At 61.8% G+C, this 16571-nt stretch overlaps 1 protein-coding gene across 1 annotated transcript; it reads left to right on the forward strand.

Moving 5' to 3' along the window:
* Positions 1-11900: 11900 nt before the first annotated feature.
* Positions 11901-16081, forward strand: C15H14orf180 (chromosome 15 C14orf180 homolog). The gene is made up of 4 exons (XM_002825154.4): positions 11901-12085; positions 13298-13427; positions 13824-13859; positions 14128-16081. The coding sequence occupies exons 1-4, from the start codon at positions 11975-11977 to the stop codon at positions 14331-14333; spliced, it is 483 nt and encodes a 160-aa protein (XP_002825200.1). The 5' UTR covers positions 11901-11974; the 3' UTR covers positions 14334-16081.
* The last annotated feature ends 490 nt before the right edge of the window (positions 16082-16571 follow it).

Genomic DNA, 16571 nt, shown 5'->3' on the forward strand with positions numbered 1-16571 from the left:
GCCAGGACAGGGTGTGGGTGGGGCCCTCCCTCCCCCCGGCTCTGGTGCCAAGCTCTTCCCAGTGTCCTGTGCCCCATGTCCCAGCAGCTGTGTGCAGGGGAGTCATGACCAAGTGCGGCACCCAGTACCCTGGCTCTGAGCCCACTCCGTAAGCTGCCGCCTCACGGCCTGGCAAGGAGCTTCCCCCTACAGAGCCCCTGTCCTTATCTGCCAATGGGGCCAGGCCTGGGGCTCAGGGGGTGGGGAGGGAAGAGGAGCTAAGCCCTGTGAGGAGCTAAGCCGTTGCACACAAGCATGCATTCTGCCCATCTAGCGCTTGGAGGGCACGGTTAATGGAAAGACCCAACTCCGTAGAACACGGAGCTTTCTTCTGAGCCAACATGAGTGACCGCGGCCCAGGAAAAAGTGCACACACCCAGGGAGCCCTGAGTGGGTGGTCCCGAGGCAGCCAGACCCCAGCTCTGCTTCCCACCAACCTTAGCATGAGAGAATTGTAGGAAGTCATAATTCAAGGAGCTTCTACATCGGTTTAGCCCAGAAAGGCAGGGTGTCTTGAAACAGGAGGCTGACAGGTCATCAGTGGGGCCAGAGATTCTTTCATTTGCAATTAGTTAAAGAAGTAAAGCTTTGTCTATAAATGTGGAGTCATCAGAAAGGAATGTTTTAAGTTAAGATTAAGAAGTCTTTTAACCGATACACCGGGTCACAGTGGTTTGTGGGGTGCGTGACTTGACCCTGGGCTGGCGGCCTTCGGTCCTGTTTATAATTCGTGTCTTAGGGTCACAGTCTTCTGATCACTAGGTTAACGTCACTACTGGTCAGCCCTGCCTGAACTCCTGCAGGGAAGGGGGAGAGCGAGGCGCGTCTGCCCTCCCCTCCCATCATGACTGGGAACTCAGTTGTTCTGGTTTCTCTGGAGTCCCTTTGGCCAAGAGGGGCCTGTTCAGTCGGTTGGGGTCTTAGGGTTTTATTTTTATTTTACAGCACGCAGCACTTTTGCACACGGACAGTGTGGCCTGCACAGTTCTGCGCACATGTCCACAGATGTGTGGCATGCCTGCACCACAGAGAATGCACGCTTCTAGTGTGAGAATGAGGCTGTGTGTGATGTGTGAATGCCCGGCCCCGGGCCGGCCACAGCCAGGTCCCTGCGGTGGGTCCTCAGGCCTGGAGACCAGGGATGGCACCCACAGTGGGAACCTGGGCTGACCGGCTGCCCCCGGGGCCCACGCCTGCAATCGCCCCACTGAAGCCCAGACAGACCCCCACACGGCCTCCCCTCAGAGCCCAGAACCTTCAGCAGGTCAGGCGGGGTGGTGGAAGGATCTCCCGGCCCCTCCAGCCAGCCCTTAAGATGCTGCTGGAAAAACAGCTGTGGCAGGCAGCTCCAGGAGCCCCAGCTCGGTTATGGCTTATGTACAGCCCCCCAGCCAACTGGCTTTCAGGGAGGGACCAACTTCATAAATAAAATTCATCATCGTAACGATGGCTCCTGTAGAGAGAAGAGGACTTTTACAGCCTCTTGGAGGTCATGAATAATGGAGGAGAAGGAAAGGGGCCGCTTTGGTTAGTGTTCCGCGGGGCCCAGAGGCCCCCATTATCTCGGCTGATGGGAGCGGCGGGGGCCCCAGCAGCCTACGGTTCTCACTCCTGGAGACCAGTGTGGTCATCACCCAGGGCCCCCGCCACACTCGGGGCTGGGGGCAGTGCCCATGCGTCCTGTATTCTTAATAAGGGCTCTGACTTGGCGACGGGGTGACCATACATGGCCCTGCCAAAGGGCCCTGCCTCAGTCTGAGAATGACAAGCTGCAGGCTCCATGGTAAGGGCCTGGACCTCCCACTCTGGGCTGTGACCCGGGGCAGGACTCTAGCTGCATCCGCAAGCCGGAAGAGCAGCATCTCTCCCGGCAGCCATATGTCAGGGGCCAGTGAGCAGACACGGGGGCCAGAGCGTCACAGGTCACCCCCACATGCCCAGACTCTGCTCCCCTGTCCTCTCACCTCCCTCCCCACCTGCGGTCTGTGGGGCCCTGAAGAGTCCCCAAAGGCAAAAATCCTCCTTTGCTTGCCTCCAGTGACGGGGAACTCACTACCTTACTGTCGGCTGTTCCCCCCGTGGACAGCTCTGCCTGGTGGGAGTTCTCCCCACCAGCCCCTGCGCAGAGCAGCCTGTGCCTCTGGAACCCCAGCCCAGGTTCCAGCTCTCACCCAGAGCATGCGTCAGCCCCTCTAACCCCAAACCCATACTCCTCCCTCATTTCCCCCATTTCCTCTCCTCTTCTCCTGGACCCCACCCTCAGGCTTCACTCCCACCAACCCCCAGGGTGCCCAGGCCGAGCCCACCTGTGACCACCACGTGGCAAGTCCTGTGGGGACTTCACTCCTTGTCCCTCCTGACCTAGCACTGGCTCTGAGTGTGCCAGCAGCAAAGACCTGCTCATGCGGCCTCCACCGGCCCTGGACTCACCCACCACCGCCACCCCTGCCTGCCCTCTCCCGTAGTCCTCTCCAGGGCCCTCTCACCGTGGTCATGGCTTATGGGGCCTCTCATGACCCCATCAGCCACCGTCCCCACCCAGCTGGAGACCCTTGACCAAGCCGTCTCAGGTGGTTTCCTGTGGTCATGAAGCAGCTGACTACCCACTGCAGAGACGAGCGCTACAAAGACGCGTTCCCACTGCAGCAGAGGGAGCTGGGATCAGGACGGCCTCAGCCGGGCGTTTTCACTGCCGCAGAGGGAGCTGGGCTCAGGACGGCCTCAGCTGACAGGGGTGCAACCCTGAGCCCCGGAGACGCCTGGAGAACCTTTGGACCCATTTCCACCACAAGCCCTGGTGCTGCAGTCGGCACAGCCTGCACGATTTCCCCCAGGGCTGTATGCCAGACAGGGGAAGGGCCAGCCTCCAGGCCTCTGCGCAAGAGGGCCACAGCCAACTCCCACCCCCTGGGCCAACGCTGGCCTCTCTTGTGCCTGGGGTCCTTCTGCTTCAACCAGCTGTGGACCCCACCCCCATCTCCCCCACCCACCGGCCCTTTCTTCTCTGGCCCAGGTCAGCCTAGGGCCTCCACACCCTCCAGCCCCACCCCCGACCCTGCCTGGAGCCATGTATGAGGCCATGCTGAGGCCCAGGGCTCTCCACACTCCAGCCAGACCGTGGTCCAGGGAGGGCTGGGAATCTAGACCAGCACCACATGGCCATGACCAGAGCAGCCACAATCTCCAGCCCCTGCAGCCTCTGCTCCCACGTGCCACCCTACTCGACCCCCGCCACCTTCCAGGACCACCCCAAGGAAAACAACCCAGCCCAGCCAGCTCACTGGACTTTCCCAGCACGTAGGAGCGCCCAGCCACTGGACATGCTCCGCTCTCCCACTGAATGACAGCTGGCCTCCGTCGCTGTGTCCCTGGAACACTCCTCAGGGTGGGTACACCACAAAGATCTGGGGAGGGTGGGGCATCCAATCATTCCCAGCTCCCGGGGAGAGAGGAGGGTGTGGTGGAGGTCACCTGGCTGAACAGTGACAGAGCCGGGCCAAAACCTGGGCTCCATGTCGTTGGCACCACTGCCCGTGGGCACATGGGCCCACCTGCCAGTTGCAGGCAGGCCTGACACAACCAGGCTCCTCCCTGGCACTGCCTGGCACAGGCACCGGGGACCCTCTGTGGACCTGGCAGCTCAGCACTCCCCTGGGCCGGCCTTATCTTGCCCTGCAGAGCCCAGGCTGGAGAAAGGCTCAATGGATGGAGGCGAGGCGGGTGCAGCCGAGCCTTATCAGATAAGGCCGGAAATACGACCCTGCTGGGACCTGAGCCCCGAGCCAAGCCATCAGCTCACTAATAAATTACCCAGAGCGAATGTCCACAGGGTCAGCCCGCATCGCCTTTCCAGGGAGCACAGAGAGGGGGCGGCACCCAAGGTCTGTGGGCTGACTGTTCCCTCCCCTCCATCAACGAGAAGCGTCAGGAAGGAGTTGTCCTGGAGCCCCCCAACCTCGGGCAGTGCAGCCTGACCTCTGAAATCTGGGAGGAGCAGCTCCAGCCCTGGGAAGCCAAGGAGAGGCGCCCAGATCGGGCACAGGCGGGAGAGGGGTCTTGTCTGGCTCCAGGACCTCACTCTTCCGAGGAAGCCAGACTGCCAGCAGGACCACCCAGCCTTCCTCAGTGCTGTCCCTGGACAACGGTCAGTGAGCCACGGCCCTCCTGCCAATCTGGCCCACCCCGTTTGTGTAGACACAGAGCGCACTGTGTGCCATATGGCCCTCTAAGAGAAAAGTTTGCTCCCCCGTGCCCTGTACTGAAGACGGCAGCGAGGGGAGGGCCGGTCCGCTGAACCCCATCCCAGTGGCCGCATTGCGCATGCTCTGACGGTGGGTTCCAGGCCACTGTGTCCAGGCAGCCCCATGGCTGGCCCTGAGCAGTCACCGTCTGTGCACACTGTCCCCCAGCCCGGCACACCCTGGGCTCCTGGGGGTCCTGTAACTTTACCCAAGGGAGATGCACCCCCACTCCTAATGGAGAAACACAGGTCTCTCCACACCTCCTTCAGCAGTCCCGTCAAATAGGTCAAAGCCCCACAAACCAGGCAGGAGTCTGCCCACATGTGGTGGTGCCCTGCACCGGTGATGCCCTCACCAGCCTCTTTCAGACCTGCCTTTATGTGCACCAGCAGACAGGGGGGCTGGTGAGGATGGGCCGCCAAGCCTGAGCCAGGCTGCCACCTCCAGGCTGCGTGACTCTGGACAGGGTGCCTCAACTCTCTGAGCTGCACTTTCACCTACAAATGAGGGGCAGACTCAGCAGCTGCCAGGCAGGGCAGTTGGACGCCCACCCAGGACAGATCCTGAGAAAGGCTGATCCCTCGCCCCTGCCATCCCTCACTGACCCACACATTGCCCCTTCCTGCCAGGGCAATATCCAGGCTCGGCCATTGTGCCCCAAAACAGCAGCGTGGGACCCATTCTTTGCCTCTCCCTCTGGCAACCCCAGGTCAGGACTCACAGGGGCACAGGGGCACAGGGGCACAGGGGCCTGGGGCAGGGCAGGCACCTTCTCCACTGCAGAGGCCCCATACTAGGTCAGGGTCTTACTGGAGGCTGGACTCTGTGATCACCTCACCTCCCGCAGCCCCACAGTCCCCTCCCTCTCCCACTCTGCCCCGAATTCCGGTCCATAGGTTTTTCCAAGAGCTGCACAGCTCTGGAATTGGCCTGGGAGGGGGCACATTCGGGCCGGGAGGGGTAGAAACAGCAGCAAACTCTGGTCTTATCTGAAATCGTGGTCTGTTGTCCACCGGGGGCCTGGGAAACAGCTACCCTCTTCTGCTCCGGGGCCAGCAGCCTGTCCTCGGGGTCACTGCTATTTCTGCCAAAGGGGAGAGGTAATTATAGCCTGGCCGCTGCCAGCTGGCCCAGCTTTGCGATCCAGCAGAGAGGGCTGGAGACAAGACGAAGGCCACAACAGACCTGGCCCTGCCAGCGGGCGGTGGCGCCTCCAGATCAGAGCCCTCGGGAAGGAGGCCTGGGCGGGCCTGGCCCGTTCACCTGTGTGCCCTGCAGTTCTGCCCGAGGCTCATCTCTCAAGGGCCTGGGAGGGGTGCTGCCGGCCAAGAGGGTCCAGGACCTCACTGGACTGTGCCCCACAGGGAGATCCCGAAGAGCCTGTTTCTGTCCCTCGGGGAGCCAGGAGGGAGCCAGGTGAGTTCCAGCCCCAGGGAGAGGGAGCTCACTTCCTGCTTAGGTGTGAAGATGCCAGAGCAGAGAGATTGCCAAAGGCAGGCGCAGGTGGGGAACCTGCCCCAGTTGGGCAGCAGGTGTGGGCAGACTGGGCAGAGCACACGCTGATGACCCTGAGTGACCTGGACAAGCTCCAGGGTGGCCACCCTTCCCCCTTCTCCTGGGACTGATGGTTTCCCTAAAACGGAGAGTCCCAGGCCGGCCTTGTGTCCACACTGAGGCTGGGCTGCCCCTGGGAGAAGCAGGGAACGTGGCCACTTCAAACCTAGCAGCGGGGGTGCGGGCCTCTGGCCACACAGGAGCCTCCAAAGGGCACCTGATGTTGAGCGACACAGCCTGGGCAGTGGGAGAAGGGGCTTCACTCTCAGGGGAATGCAGGGAGCTGTGTCAGGCATGAATCCAGCCAGCCTTCCCCGAAGGGCTCTGGTGGGGGGCATCCTCCGAGGGCAAGTCTACGCAGGCCCAGCCTAGCAGGAATGGATTCGTTACTCCAGTAACTGGAGCCTAGTTCTCAGCATTTGGGAATCCCTGAGAACTGGCTCTTTTCTGAGCCGAGTCAGTCAGAAGGAATCCCTGTCCTGCCCTGTGTGGCCATGGGACCCCCACCCAGCACTGGACGCCATTTCTTGGGCACTACTGAGCTTTACAGTGCCCTGGACAGTTGGCAAACAACCCCCATTCCACATATGGGAGGGAGGGCCTGGGGGATCCCCCGCCCTGTCTGTCTGGAGCTCTCAAGGCCTAGGGTGGCCCCTGCACCCAGCAGATGAGCAGCCATCACCCGGTACTGCTGCTACCCCGAGCCCTAACTGCACCTCGGGATGTGAGGGCCCATCTAGGCATGGAGAGGGGCCTCAGGGGGCCACCAGGCAGCTCCTGCTCCTGTTCCTACCCGGTAGGGCCTGCAGGCACCTGAGCAAGCCCAGCGGGCGGTCAGCCCAGCCAGGGGCCTCCCCACAAGTTCTCCCTCTTACTTAAGTCGAGAACGCATGTTGTCTGGGGAGCTGCCAGCGTGGTTCCAGTGGTGAGCGTTGGGCTGGGAGCCGCGGCTTTTCCCAGGAGCCCAGCCGCCCCGCCTGGCCGTGCTCTGCCTCCGCCCTGCAGAGGAAAGGCCAGCAAGGCAGTGTCCATGATCCCGGTCTTATTCCACTGGAAGAAGGCACAACCTGCATCTGCAGCCCCAGGGCCATTGGGTTAGGCCTGTGGCCAAACTACTAAGGTGCTGGGAGACTGAGGAGGCCACCAAGCCCATGGTTGACGGCCTCCCCATGGACCGGGCTGTCCCGAGAGCAGCAAGTCAGCCAGGGCCCTCAGGGCCGCTGAGGCCACTGCTCAGTGTCGCCGTAATGGAAATTTCTCAGCTGGTTGTGAGCCGCAGCAGCTCTGGTTCACACCCTGCGACAGCGAGGCTCTGACCGCCAGTGGATCTCGGGGCCGGTCAGGCGGGTGAGCCACCCTGGAGGTACAGCACCAGCAGGAGTCCAGGTGGGCAGAGAGAGAGAGAGAGAGAGAGACAGAGTGTATGTATGTGTGTGTGTGTAAGTGGTGGGGGTGGGGGCTGTGAGTCTCCAGCTTCTCCCAGGGAGGTCTCTGGCTTCCCGGGAGCCTGGCCCCCTGTCTCCAGCCCCCAGGTGAGTTGCCCTGGAGGAGGCTGCACCTGCAACAGGGAAGCAGGGAGCCCGGCCCCAGCCTGCACTCACTCAGGCCCCGGGACCCTCTGCCCCTGGAAGGCTGTGAGGCTGCCGTGTGAATGGGTGCAGTGCCAGGCGAGGGGTGAGCCGGGAGTGTGGGGCAGCACGCTCAGAGCCAAGGAAGGGACCTCCTTTGTGGGGTGGATACCAGGAGTGTGGGGCCGCACGCTCAGAGCCGAGGAAGGGCCCTCCCATGTGGGGTGGGTGGGGTACCGGGAGTGTGGGGCCACACGCTCAGAGCCGAGGAAGGGCCCTCCCACGTGGGGTGGGTGGGGTGTCAGGATTTCTCACGAGCCAGCTGCTACATGGGGGGCCCTGCCTGCCCCGAGGAATCCTCAGGGAGGACAGAGAAACATTAGGAGGTGGGCTGTGGGTGAAAGGGCGGGCGGCACGGGGCAGGCAGAGGCAGCACCCTGGGAGGAGGTGGGAAGCTGGTGGGCGGCATCCTGGAGGACAGAGCAGGAGTGGGAGGGAGCAGCAGTGGCTGGGCCCCAGAGCTTGGCGTTATCCAAGCCACCGAACCAGGCGAGAACCACTGGCCCGCCCCCACGCCCCACTGCAGGCTGGTCTTGAGGGGGAAGGACTCGGCACGGCCAGGGCAGCTGGGCTCCATCAGTGCCCTCACGTCCCTCAACAGCTTCAAGATGAGGTGGGGTCTTTGGGGTACTGGACTAGACCCCCAAAGACTGTTGGAGGGTAACATCCCAGACCAAGGTCCTGGGCCTCAGCCCTCATGGCCCCAACTCCCACCAGCAGTACGGGCTGGGCATGCCCACAACTGGGAGCTCCGGGCCCTGACTCCAGCCTCTGTCCCAACCCAGGCTCTGAAAACTGGCAGGCTGTTCTCCCTCTCTGGGCCTCAGTTTCCCCTCCGCCAGGGAGCTTGGTGCCCCCTCTCAGTAGAGGAGCTGGTAAGAACCCCCCAGCCCCCCAGCACCAAGGGAGGCGCCAGGGGGTTCCTGTTCCCAGAGTGGGGGTAGAGTCCCCTCGGGTGGACGCGCCCTCCCCAGCAGCGGGCCTAGCGAGACACTTACAGGTCCAGGCTCTGAAGCTATTTTCCGCCCTTTATCTCCCATCTGTCACGAGGCCTCCAGTTACACACTGTCCCTGCCAGAGGCCCCAGGCCTCCCCGCCCCCACCTGCCGAGCGTGCCAGAGCCACTCCTTCCCTGCTTCCACTGGGGAAAATGAGGCCCAGGGAGGTCACACCACTTACCCGAGGTCACAGAGCCAAAGAAGGACAGAGCCCAGGACTTGAGCCAGGCCTCCCTTCCAGAAGGGGAAGCGTGAAGCCCAGTTAGGGAGGGGATGGCAGGGCTCAGGGAGGCTGTCTGGGAGCAGAGCGTGGCCCACGTGAAGGTGCATCTCTGGAGAGGGGACCGCAGGGCTCAGGGAGGCTGCCTGGGAGCAGAGCGTGTCCCAAGGGAAGGTGCATCTCTGGAGAGGGCCCCAGGGCTCCCGGAGGGGAGGTATCATCCCATAGGAAGTCCTGACTGTCCAGACACAGCCAGAGCCACCTGAGCTCTGTTCCTGGGCACATCCCCTCTCCAAGTGATGCCAACAGTGGCAGATGGCACAGAACACAGGCATGGTGCGGACTCGGGTCTGCGCACTGACTCCCACCCTCACGCGAGCCCGCAGAGGCTGCTGCTCTCCTCACCCCCATTTCACAGCTGAGCAGACCAAGGCCCAGGCAGATTAGGAGACTTGCCTAAGGTCACACATGGTCACACAAGGTGCTCTGGAGCCTGCACCAGAAGAGGGGGAGGTGCTGTCCCATAGGAAGTCCTGATTGTCCACACTCTGGCAGAACTCTGTGCCCCAGAAGGCGAAGTCGCGTCCTCTCCAAGTTATGCTGCTCAGCAACAGACGGTTAATGCCACAGCCAGGCACCCTCACAAACACACTGCCCACGCATGTACATTCACATACACGCTACACAAACACACACACATTCACCCACACATATGCAGATACACTCACACACACATGCACACGGGCACATGCATGGGCACCCACACACACGTACATTCACATGCATGCACACAAATATAAGTACACATACGCACACATAGCCACGCCTCCATGCACACATTCGCACACACAGACACCCACACGTGCACACTCACGCCCTCTGACACACGTGCCCACTCTCATACTTGCACACTCACACATGTGCATGTTCACACATGCATGCACACTCTGTTGCATGCAAACACACTTGCACACTCAGGGGCATACTCACACATGTGTGCACTCACTCACACACATGTGCACACACACGTTGTTGTCCCACCATCCCTTGGACAGACCCCAGGCCAGGGAGGGGTGAATAGCGATTGCTGCTGGCAGGAGCTGGGGGAGACTGCGTCCAGCCCTGCATCCCTGCGTGACTCCGTTGGCCCAAGCCTCTCCAGGCCTGTTTCCCCATGAGGAGTGAACCTGGCTGGGCCCCCTGGAATGCTGCTGCAGGGTCGCCTGGCAAGGGGCTGTGGCCCCGGGCACACCAGCCAGCCCCAGGCTGTGCAGCCCCAGGAAATGACCCCGAATGCACAAGCCTCCTTCTGCCGGGCAGTGGGAGAGCCCAGGCTCTGGGTCCAAGAGGTCACAGTGGGGCTCTGCTCCACCCCCAACCCCACCCCAGGCTTTAGCAGAGTTTCTGTCCCACCCAGGGTGGAAACTGAGTCAAGGGCATCCAGAGAGCCCTTCCAGCCCCAGCCCTGCTATGGACAGGCGGTCAAGGTTGCCCTGCCAGGCAGCATCCCCAAAACACCAGGACAGGCCTGGCACTCTGCAGCTTCCCTAACCCTGGGGACCACGCAGAGCCCACATTTCAGGTGACCTGGCCCCAGGAGACAGGGCCCCAGCTCGGCTGGGCCTGCAAGCACAGCCTCTACCACAGCCACTCTCTGAGAGCAGGTCCTGAAGATAAGCCGCCCCTCCCGCCATCCCCCTGGACAGCCGGCTCTTGCCACAACCCTATTTGCAATAAAAACCTGATCCTGAGATAGCAGAAAATTGCTCTCTTTTGAAATAATTGAACCCGTCCAGACAGTGTCCTCCCAGACATCATTAACAGGGCACTCTGCTTGTCTGCAGTATTTATGCCCACTTGGGGATGCAGTCACGGCCACCCTGTTATCTCCTGTAGAGGACGGCACACGGCTGCTGGAGTCACTGCACTATCCACCCAAACCAGCTCCTCCCACAGGCCTGCCCTGCACCTCTGAGGCATCTATCCCTTTGGGGGACCCTGGAGGAGTTGTCCTTGAGGACCATGTAGGCCCCTCACTCTCACCCTCCCCCTTCTCAGCCCTTAGGCGCAGGGTCCTTGGAGGACCACGGGGAGCCAGGAAGCACCTCAGGAAATGCAAACACCTGCCCTGTGAGGGGCAGGGGCAGCAGTACCTTCCAAGGACCCCAGAGCAGGGGAGAACCTGAAGGGTAGCAGGAGGCCCCCACACTGCCCCCTATCCAGCTGGGAGCAGGGCAGGGAAGACCTGGCCTGGCATCAGCTCCCAGGGAAGCCCCAGCCCCTTCTGGCCTCAGTTTCCCCACCTGCAGCAAGAGAGGCAGGCTTATCACCCCCAGAGCCCTTGAAAGACAGACACGTGCACCTGCACAGATGCCCGGTAGGCACTGCACCCTTCTGTAGGGAGGAGTGCCCAAAAGTCAAGAGCCCTGCCAAGGCTGTGAGAGAAAATTCACACTTGGGGGGCTCCACCGGTGAGCAAGAATGAGGAGAGCACAGCTTCTGCCGCCAAAGACACGGGGGTGGAGGTGAGGAGGTGCCATTAACAGCTAGGAAGCAACCAGCGCAACAGAGGAGGGGACAGACAGACAGAGATAGAGGTAGAGAGAGAGAGAGAGAATGAGAGAGAGGCAGAGGAACAGAGAGATGGAGACAGAGAGATAGAGACACAGAATCGGGGCGGGGGGTGCAGAGAGAGACACAGAGAGGGAGTGTGAGCCATGCTGAGGGGTGGGCCCCCAGGAGCCCAGGGGTGCCCCACAAGCCCCAGCCCAAAAAGGTGGGCATGACCCTCTGGGAAGCCTTTCTGTGGGCCCAGCCTCAGAGGCCTGACAACTCCCAGTCCCCAGCCCCAGCAGGGCTTCCCGCTACCGAAAGGAGACAAAGCGAAGATGTTTCTTGCCGCCTTATTCATGACCTCCAAACACTGCAAATGACAACACTAAAATGAAACCCTCATGAATACCCAATCATCGAGGGTGACTTTCAGTGACAGGACCTCGGCCCAGTGGAATATTATGCAGCCATTAAAGACGATAATTATGAAGACCATGGCAGCAAAGGAAATTGCTTGCAATGGCATTTCTGAACGAGCAGGGAACAGGATTTACCTGCGCTGGGGACACCACAGAGGAAAAGTGGTGTCTGCTCAACAGCGTAGCCGGTCACAGGCCCAGGAAGCCAGCCTGGCTTCCAGGGAAGAATTTTCTCCTCCTCTTATTTTCATTCCTCGGAGTGCCACTTGTGCAGTAAATAACAAATAACGTCTCTGCTTATCTTAGGACCATGTTCCAGTAAATGAGGACTGCAGCAGGAGCCGTGAGCCCTGACTCCCGGCCAGAGACACGACATCAGACCAGAAAGAATGAGGAGGCCGCGTGGGGCCCGCGGGTGTGCAGGGCAGAGAGGGTAAGGCGGGCCGCTGGGACGCAGGTTCTGCAAGCTGGCCTTCCACTGGGGGCTGGAGGGGGCAGGGAGCAGCAGAGGTGGAAAGGCCGTCCTCCACCCCAGGAATCGGGGTGATAGGAGGAGGGCAGCGGGATCACTGAGGGCTGGGGGGAGCAGCGGAGGGCAATGGGTGCCTTGAAGGATTTGGTCTGGCAGAGGGGGTTGGAGGCCCCCAGATGGGGCACAGCTTGGCAGAGGAAGTGGGAGCCATGGAGGGCTGTGGAAGAGGCAGCCCAGGGAAAAGGGTGTTGGAGGAGGGAAGAGGGTGGAGAGAGGACAGGTCAAGACTCTCACCAAGGGTCAGTGTTAGGGTTAGGGGCCCAGACCTCAGACCCTGAGGCTCCATCCAGCCTCTGAGGCACTGCCAGGCTGGGGCAGGCCACAAGCACAGCAGGAGCTGGGCCAGGCTAAGAATGGGCAGGCCTCACGCCCTCGCAGGGCAGCCTCGCCAGACGCCGAGCAGCAGGCTGTGTGCAGCGAGCAATGCCCCAGCCAGGAACAACCTCAGAGCTGGCCTGGCTCCCAGGGTGCCTCAGCCCCAGTTGTCACCATGTCACAGACAAGGATGCTGAGGTTCACAGCAGCCCAAAACTCTCGCTCCATCTTCCAGACTCAGGCTGGGCCCATACACGTGAGCAGAACAGCACGGAAAGGGCCCAGGTAGGCGAATGTGCAGGAGCTGCCCCCGCCTGCAGCCTGGGAGGCTCAGCCCCAGGGAAAAGGAGACCGAGGCCGCCAACCAGCCCTCCTCATGGCCCTGGCCCGGCCCCTGCCCCTGCCCCATGGAGCTTGCAAACTCTGGTCCCTTAGCCAGAGCCCCTCTGCCATTGCAGCCCCCTCCTGCTGTCCACACGTCCTGGGGACCCTGTCCAGCAGCCTGAATCCAAGACAGCGGGCAGAGGAAGAGAGGCTCGGTGGGGCCTTGCGTGAAGAGACGGGGGCAGGAGGGGCTCCTGTCTTGCCTGGGCCCCTGAGGCTGAGTCTGGCTGCCCGGCAGTCCCTGTCCAGGAGCTGCCCCTCACCCTACAGCAAGTGACAGGCCCAGCATGGCGCACCAGCCAGGACAGGGTACAGGTTCCAGGACGGCGCTGCTGGGCCCCACACGGCTCAGACCTGGGTCCCAGCCAGCCTCCTGCCAGGGACTCACCAGTCTGCTTCCCGCCTCCGCCCCAGGAGGACAACAGGAAGTGCCCCCCCTCCATCCTGAAATGCAGCCGGCCGGAGCACCACCGCCCAGAGGCCAAGCCCCAGAGGACCTCGAGGCGCGTGCGGTTCCGAGAACCCCCAGCGGTGACCGTCCACTGTAAGAGGGCACCTGCAGCAAGCAACTGGGAGAGGGTGGGGTCAGGCAGAGGGAGGCGGGGACTCCGGCCACACCCACACTGCTCTGGCAGGGCCCAGGACATGGGGGGGCCATGGCCACCTGTCTACAGTGGCAGAACCCCAGTAAGACCTGGGCCCCTGGGGTCATCTGGACACACAGTCCCGGTCCGTGAAACAGCAACTGGAGGAAAACGTGAGGGCAGATTCTCAAATCATGATTGTCCCCTTGAGGAAGTGTCAGGACTCAGCTGGGCCGGGGTCTCTCACTGATGAATAGTTTCAGGGTCCTTCGGTGGTGCAGGGTGAGGCGAGAGGGCGGGGGCGCCCGATGGACTGAGGCGGGCGCCCCCAGCCGACTCTCCATTCTCTTTCCCAGACATTGCGGACAGGAACGCCACGGCCACTGCCAGGGGTGAGTTCTGAGCCCACATCCCTGTACCCCACTGCCCCCTCCGTGGGTGCACCCACCCTCACTCCCTCCCCGAGGGAGGTGTCACAGGGCCAGGGCCTCTAAGGAGTCCCCAGTTGGGGGGCTCTTGTTGCAAGAAGACCCCAAGAGGCTAGAGAGGGGCCATGGGCAGGGACAGGGTGGAATCTCCCCATCCCTTCCCCACCAGCCCCAGTCCTCCAGGGAAGGGTCGCGCTGGCTGGCGCTGACCCTGCCTGCCCTCTGGCCGCAGTGCCCGGCCGGCCCAGGCCACACGGCGGCTCCCTGCTCCTGCAGCTGTGTGTGTGCGTCCTGCTCGTGCTGACCCTGGGCCTATACTGCGGCCGGGCCAAGCCCGTGGCAACGGCACTGGAGGACCTGCGGGCCTGGCTCCTCGGCCTTGTCCTGCACCTGCGGCACGTGGCCCTCACCTGCTGGCGCGGCCTCCTGCGGCTCTGACGGCAGGAAGGGCAGGGCTTCCAGGAGAGCTCAAGCACTCTGGGGGCTCCGAGACAGCCTGAGCCCTGGCCCTGCTGCTTGGTGAATCATGGGGACCAAGAGGGGCTGCTGCCTGAGGGCTGACTAGGAAAAGGGGGACCCCGTGGCGTGAGACCGGACATGGGGGGCACAGCGGGCGGCCCTGCCACACTAGTCAGCACAGCCCTCCTGTCTCCTGTGTTGGGTCCGTGTGAGATTTTATTAGAAAGAGGATTCGACTACTAACAGTTGGGGCTCCCCAGGCTCACCCAAAGACCCCTCCCTCGTCCCAGCAGGAACTCCTGCTGCTGCTAGGGTCTGGCCCGGCCATCGCCGTGTGCACCCTCTTGAGGAGGGAGACACACGGCCTGTGTTCGAGGGGCTGCTCGGCGGAGGAAGACCCAGCCTTTTGCGATTATGGCTTGTGGGGAATCCAGACCTCAAAACCCCATGGGGAGGGAAGGGTCTGGTTGTCAAGGTGGGTCCCTTTGATGTGAGGTGCCATCCTCTGAGCCCAGGTCTGACCCCCTACCCAGCCCCATGAGTCTGGAGAGGCCCCAGGGAAGGACCCCTCATCGGGGGCGGCTTCAGGTGTAGAAGCCGAGGGGACAGCAAGGGGCCCAGACACCCCCGGCCTTCAGAACAGCCATCTGTGCCCAGCTCTGCAGGCCAGGCGCGCCCAGCCAAGCCCGGGGCCAGCCAGCACCACCCACCAGCTGGGGCCTGTGGGTCCCGGAGACCGTCTGTGGTTGTGGCTTTGTCACCAGATTGCAGAGCTGAAGGGAGCCCTGTGGGTGACAAACACCAGGGGCCTCTCCAGACCCTACGTGGGGGGAGGGGTGAACAAAGCAGGGAGGCCCACAGTTAGACACCAGGCAGAACTGCCCAGGAGAGACACAGGGACAATCAGACCAGTGTCCTCGAGGCTAGCCTGAGGCGGGGGGGCACGGCCGACGATCCAGCTGGTGGTTCCTCTCTGTTTGTCCCACCACTTAACTGGGAGACACTGTTCTATTAAAACACACCGTGGCTTCCTTCAGTCTTGGTGTTTTTATAGAAACTAGAGAAGCCAGAACCGATTTGCTAAGGAATCGGCCTCAGTGGCCAGAGTGGATGTCCTGGGCGCCTGGAACCTCCCCGTCTCCTGCAGGCCTGGGAGTGGATGTGTCCGCTCAGGCAGGGGGCTGACCAAGCAGGTCTTGAGGGATGCCCGGCCGGCTCCCTTCGCCCTGCAGTCAGGGTGTGTCCCCACAGCTCCAGGTGCCAGGGAACAGGCAAAGTGGTCTCCAGGGTCGCTTCCAGCTTTGGAATCCAGGGAGCCCAGAGTTGCGGGTGGAGGTAACAAAAGGGGCTGTTTCCAGAAGTGGCCCAGAAGGGACCATGGTAAGGGCTCCCCAGGGGACCTTCTAGCATCTCTCCCCATGGTCACCAAGCCCCACCCACCCAGGCCCAGCCCATCCCACCCCACCCCAGGAAGGAGGATGGGCAGGTTCCTGCCCCATATTCTGGATGCAGAAGCAGCGCCTCCCAGAGTTTGAGTCTCTCAGGGCAGTCATAGGTGCAGGCTCAGCCCTCTGTGCGCTTGGGCCACCCCTCCAGCCTTGGTTCTGACCGGGGATGCAGCCCAGGCCGATCTCCCCCAGCCGCTGCTGCCTGTCCACAGCAAAGGCAACGCAAGGACGTGCCTGGCTTTGCAGGGTCCCACGCTACGACCTCAGGTGTTTTTGAATAAACGTTGCTCAAAGATGGGCACCACAACCCCAAGAAATCCTTCAAAACGGATCCTCCCGCCTGGGGAAGCTGCGTGGGAAGCAGTGAGACTCAAAGCCACTAGAAAATGTACAGAGAGGAAGGCAGAATCTTGGGAAGGCCAACTTCTAATTCCTAAAAGCTTCGGACATGAAAGGCTCAAAGCCTGAGCGCACTGTGTGTGACCCACAAATTACAGACAGTTAGAACCACGAGCCAGGCCAGCCGACGGCAGAGAGAGCAGACAGAAGCCCCACACGCTCCTCCTCATCCCTGTTGGAGACTCGGGTGCTTTTGTTTTTATTTTGATTTTGAGGAATAGACACACGTAAGCTTAAGGATCTTTACTTTCAGTTTAGCCAGCGTGGAATTAGAACAGGGATATCATTAACAGACAACCAGGAGAGAAGCGAAGGCGTCTCAGAAGCAACTTGGTGGACATGCCTCAGGAACCCCGGGTCATGCCTGCAC

Source organism: Pongo abelii, chromosome 15 (assembly GCF_028885655.2).
Source record: "Pongo abelii isolate AG06213 chromosome 15, NHGRI_mPonAbe1-v2.0_pri, whole genome shotgun sequence".
Lineage (NCBI taxonomy): Eukaryota > Metazoa > Chordata > Mammalia > Primates > Hominidae > Pongo > Pongo abelii.

What these genes read in the sequence shown, in the direction of transcription:
- C15H14orf180 (XM_002825154.4), top strand. Translation starts at nt 11,975, where the DNA reads ATGAGGACTGCAGCAGGAGCCGTGAGCCCTGACTCCCGGCCAGAGACA. An exon ending in GGGTGTGCAGGGCAGAGAGG is followed by an intron (nt 12,086 to 13,297) that starts GTAAGGCGGGCC and finishes CCTCCGCCCCAG; the next exon opens with GAGGACAACAGGAAGTGCCC. An exon ending in CCCAGCGGTGACCGTCCACT is followed by an intron (nt 13,428 to 13,823) that starts GTAAGAGGGCAC and finishes TCTCTTTCCCAG; the next exon opens with ACATTGCGGACAGGAACGCC.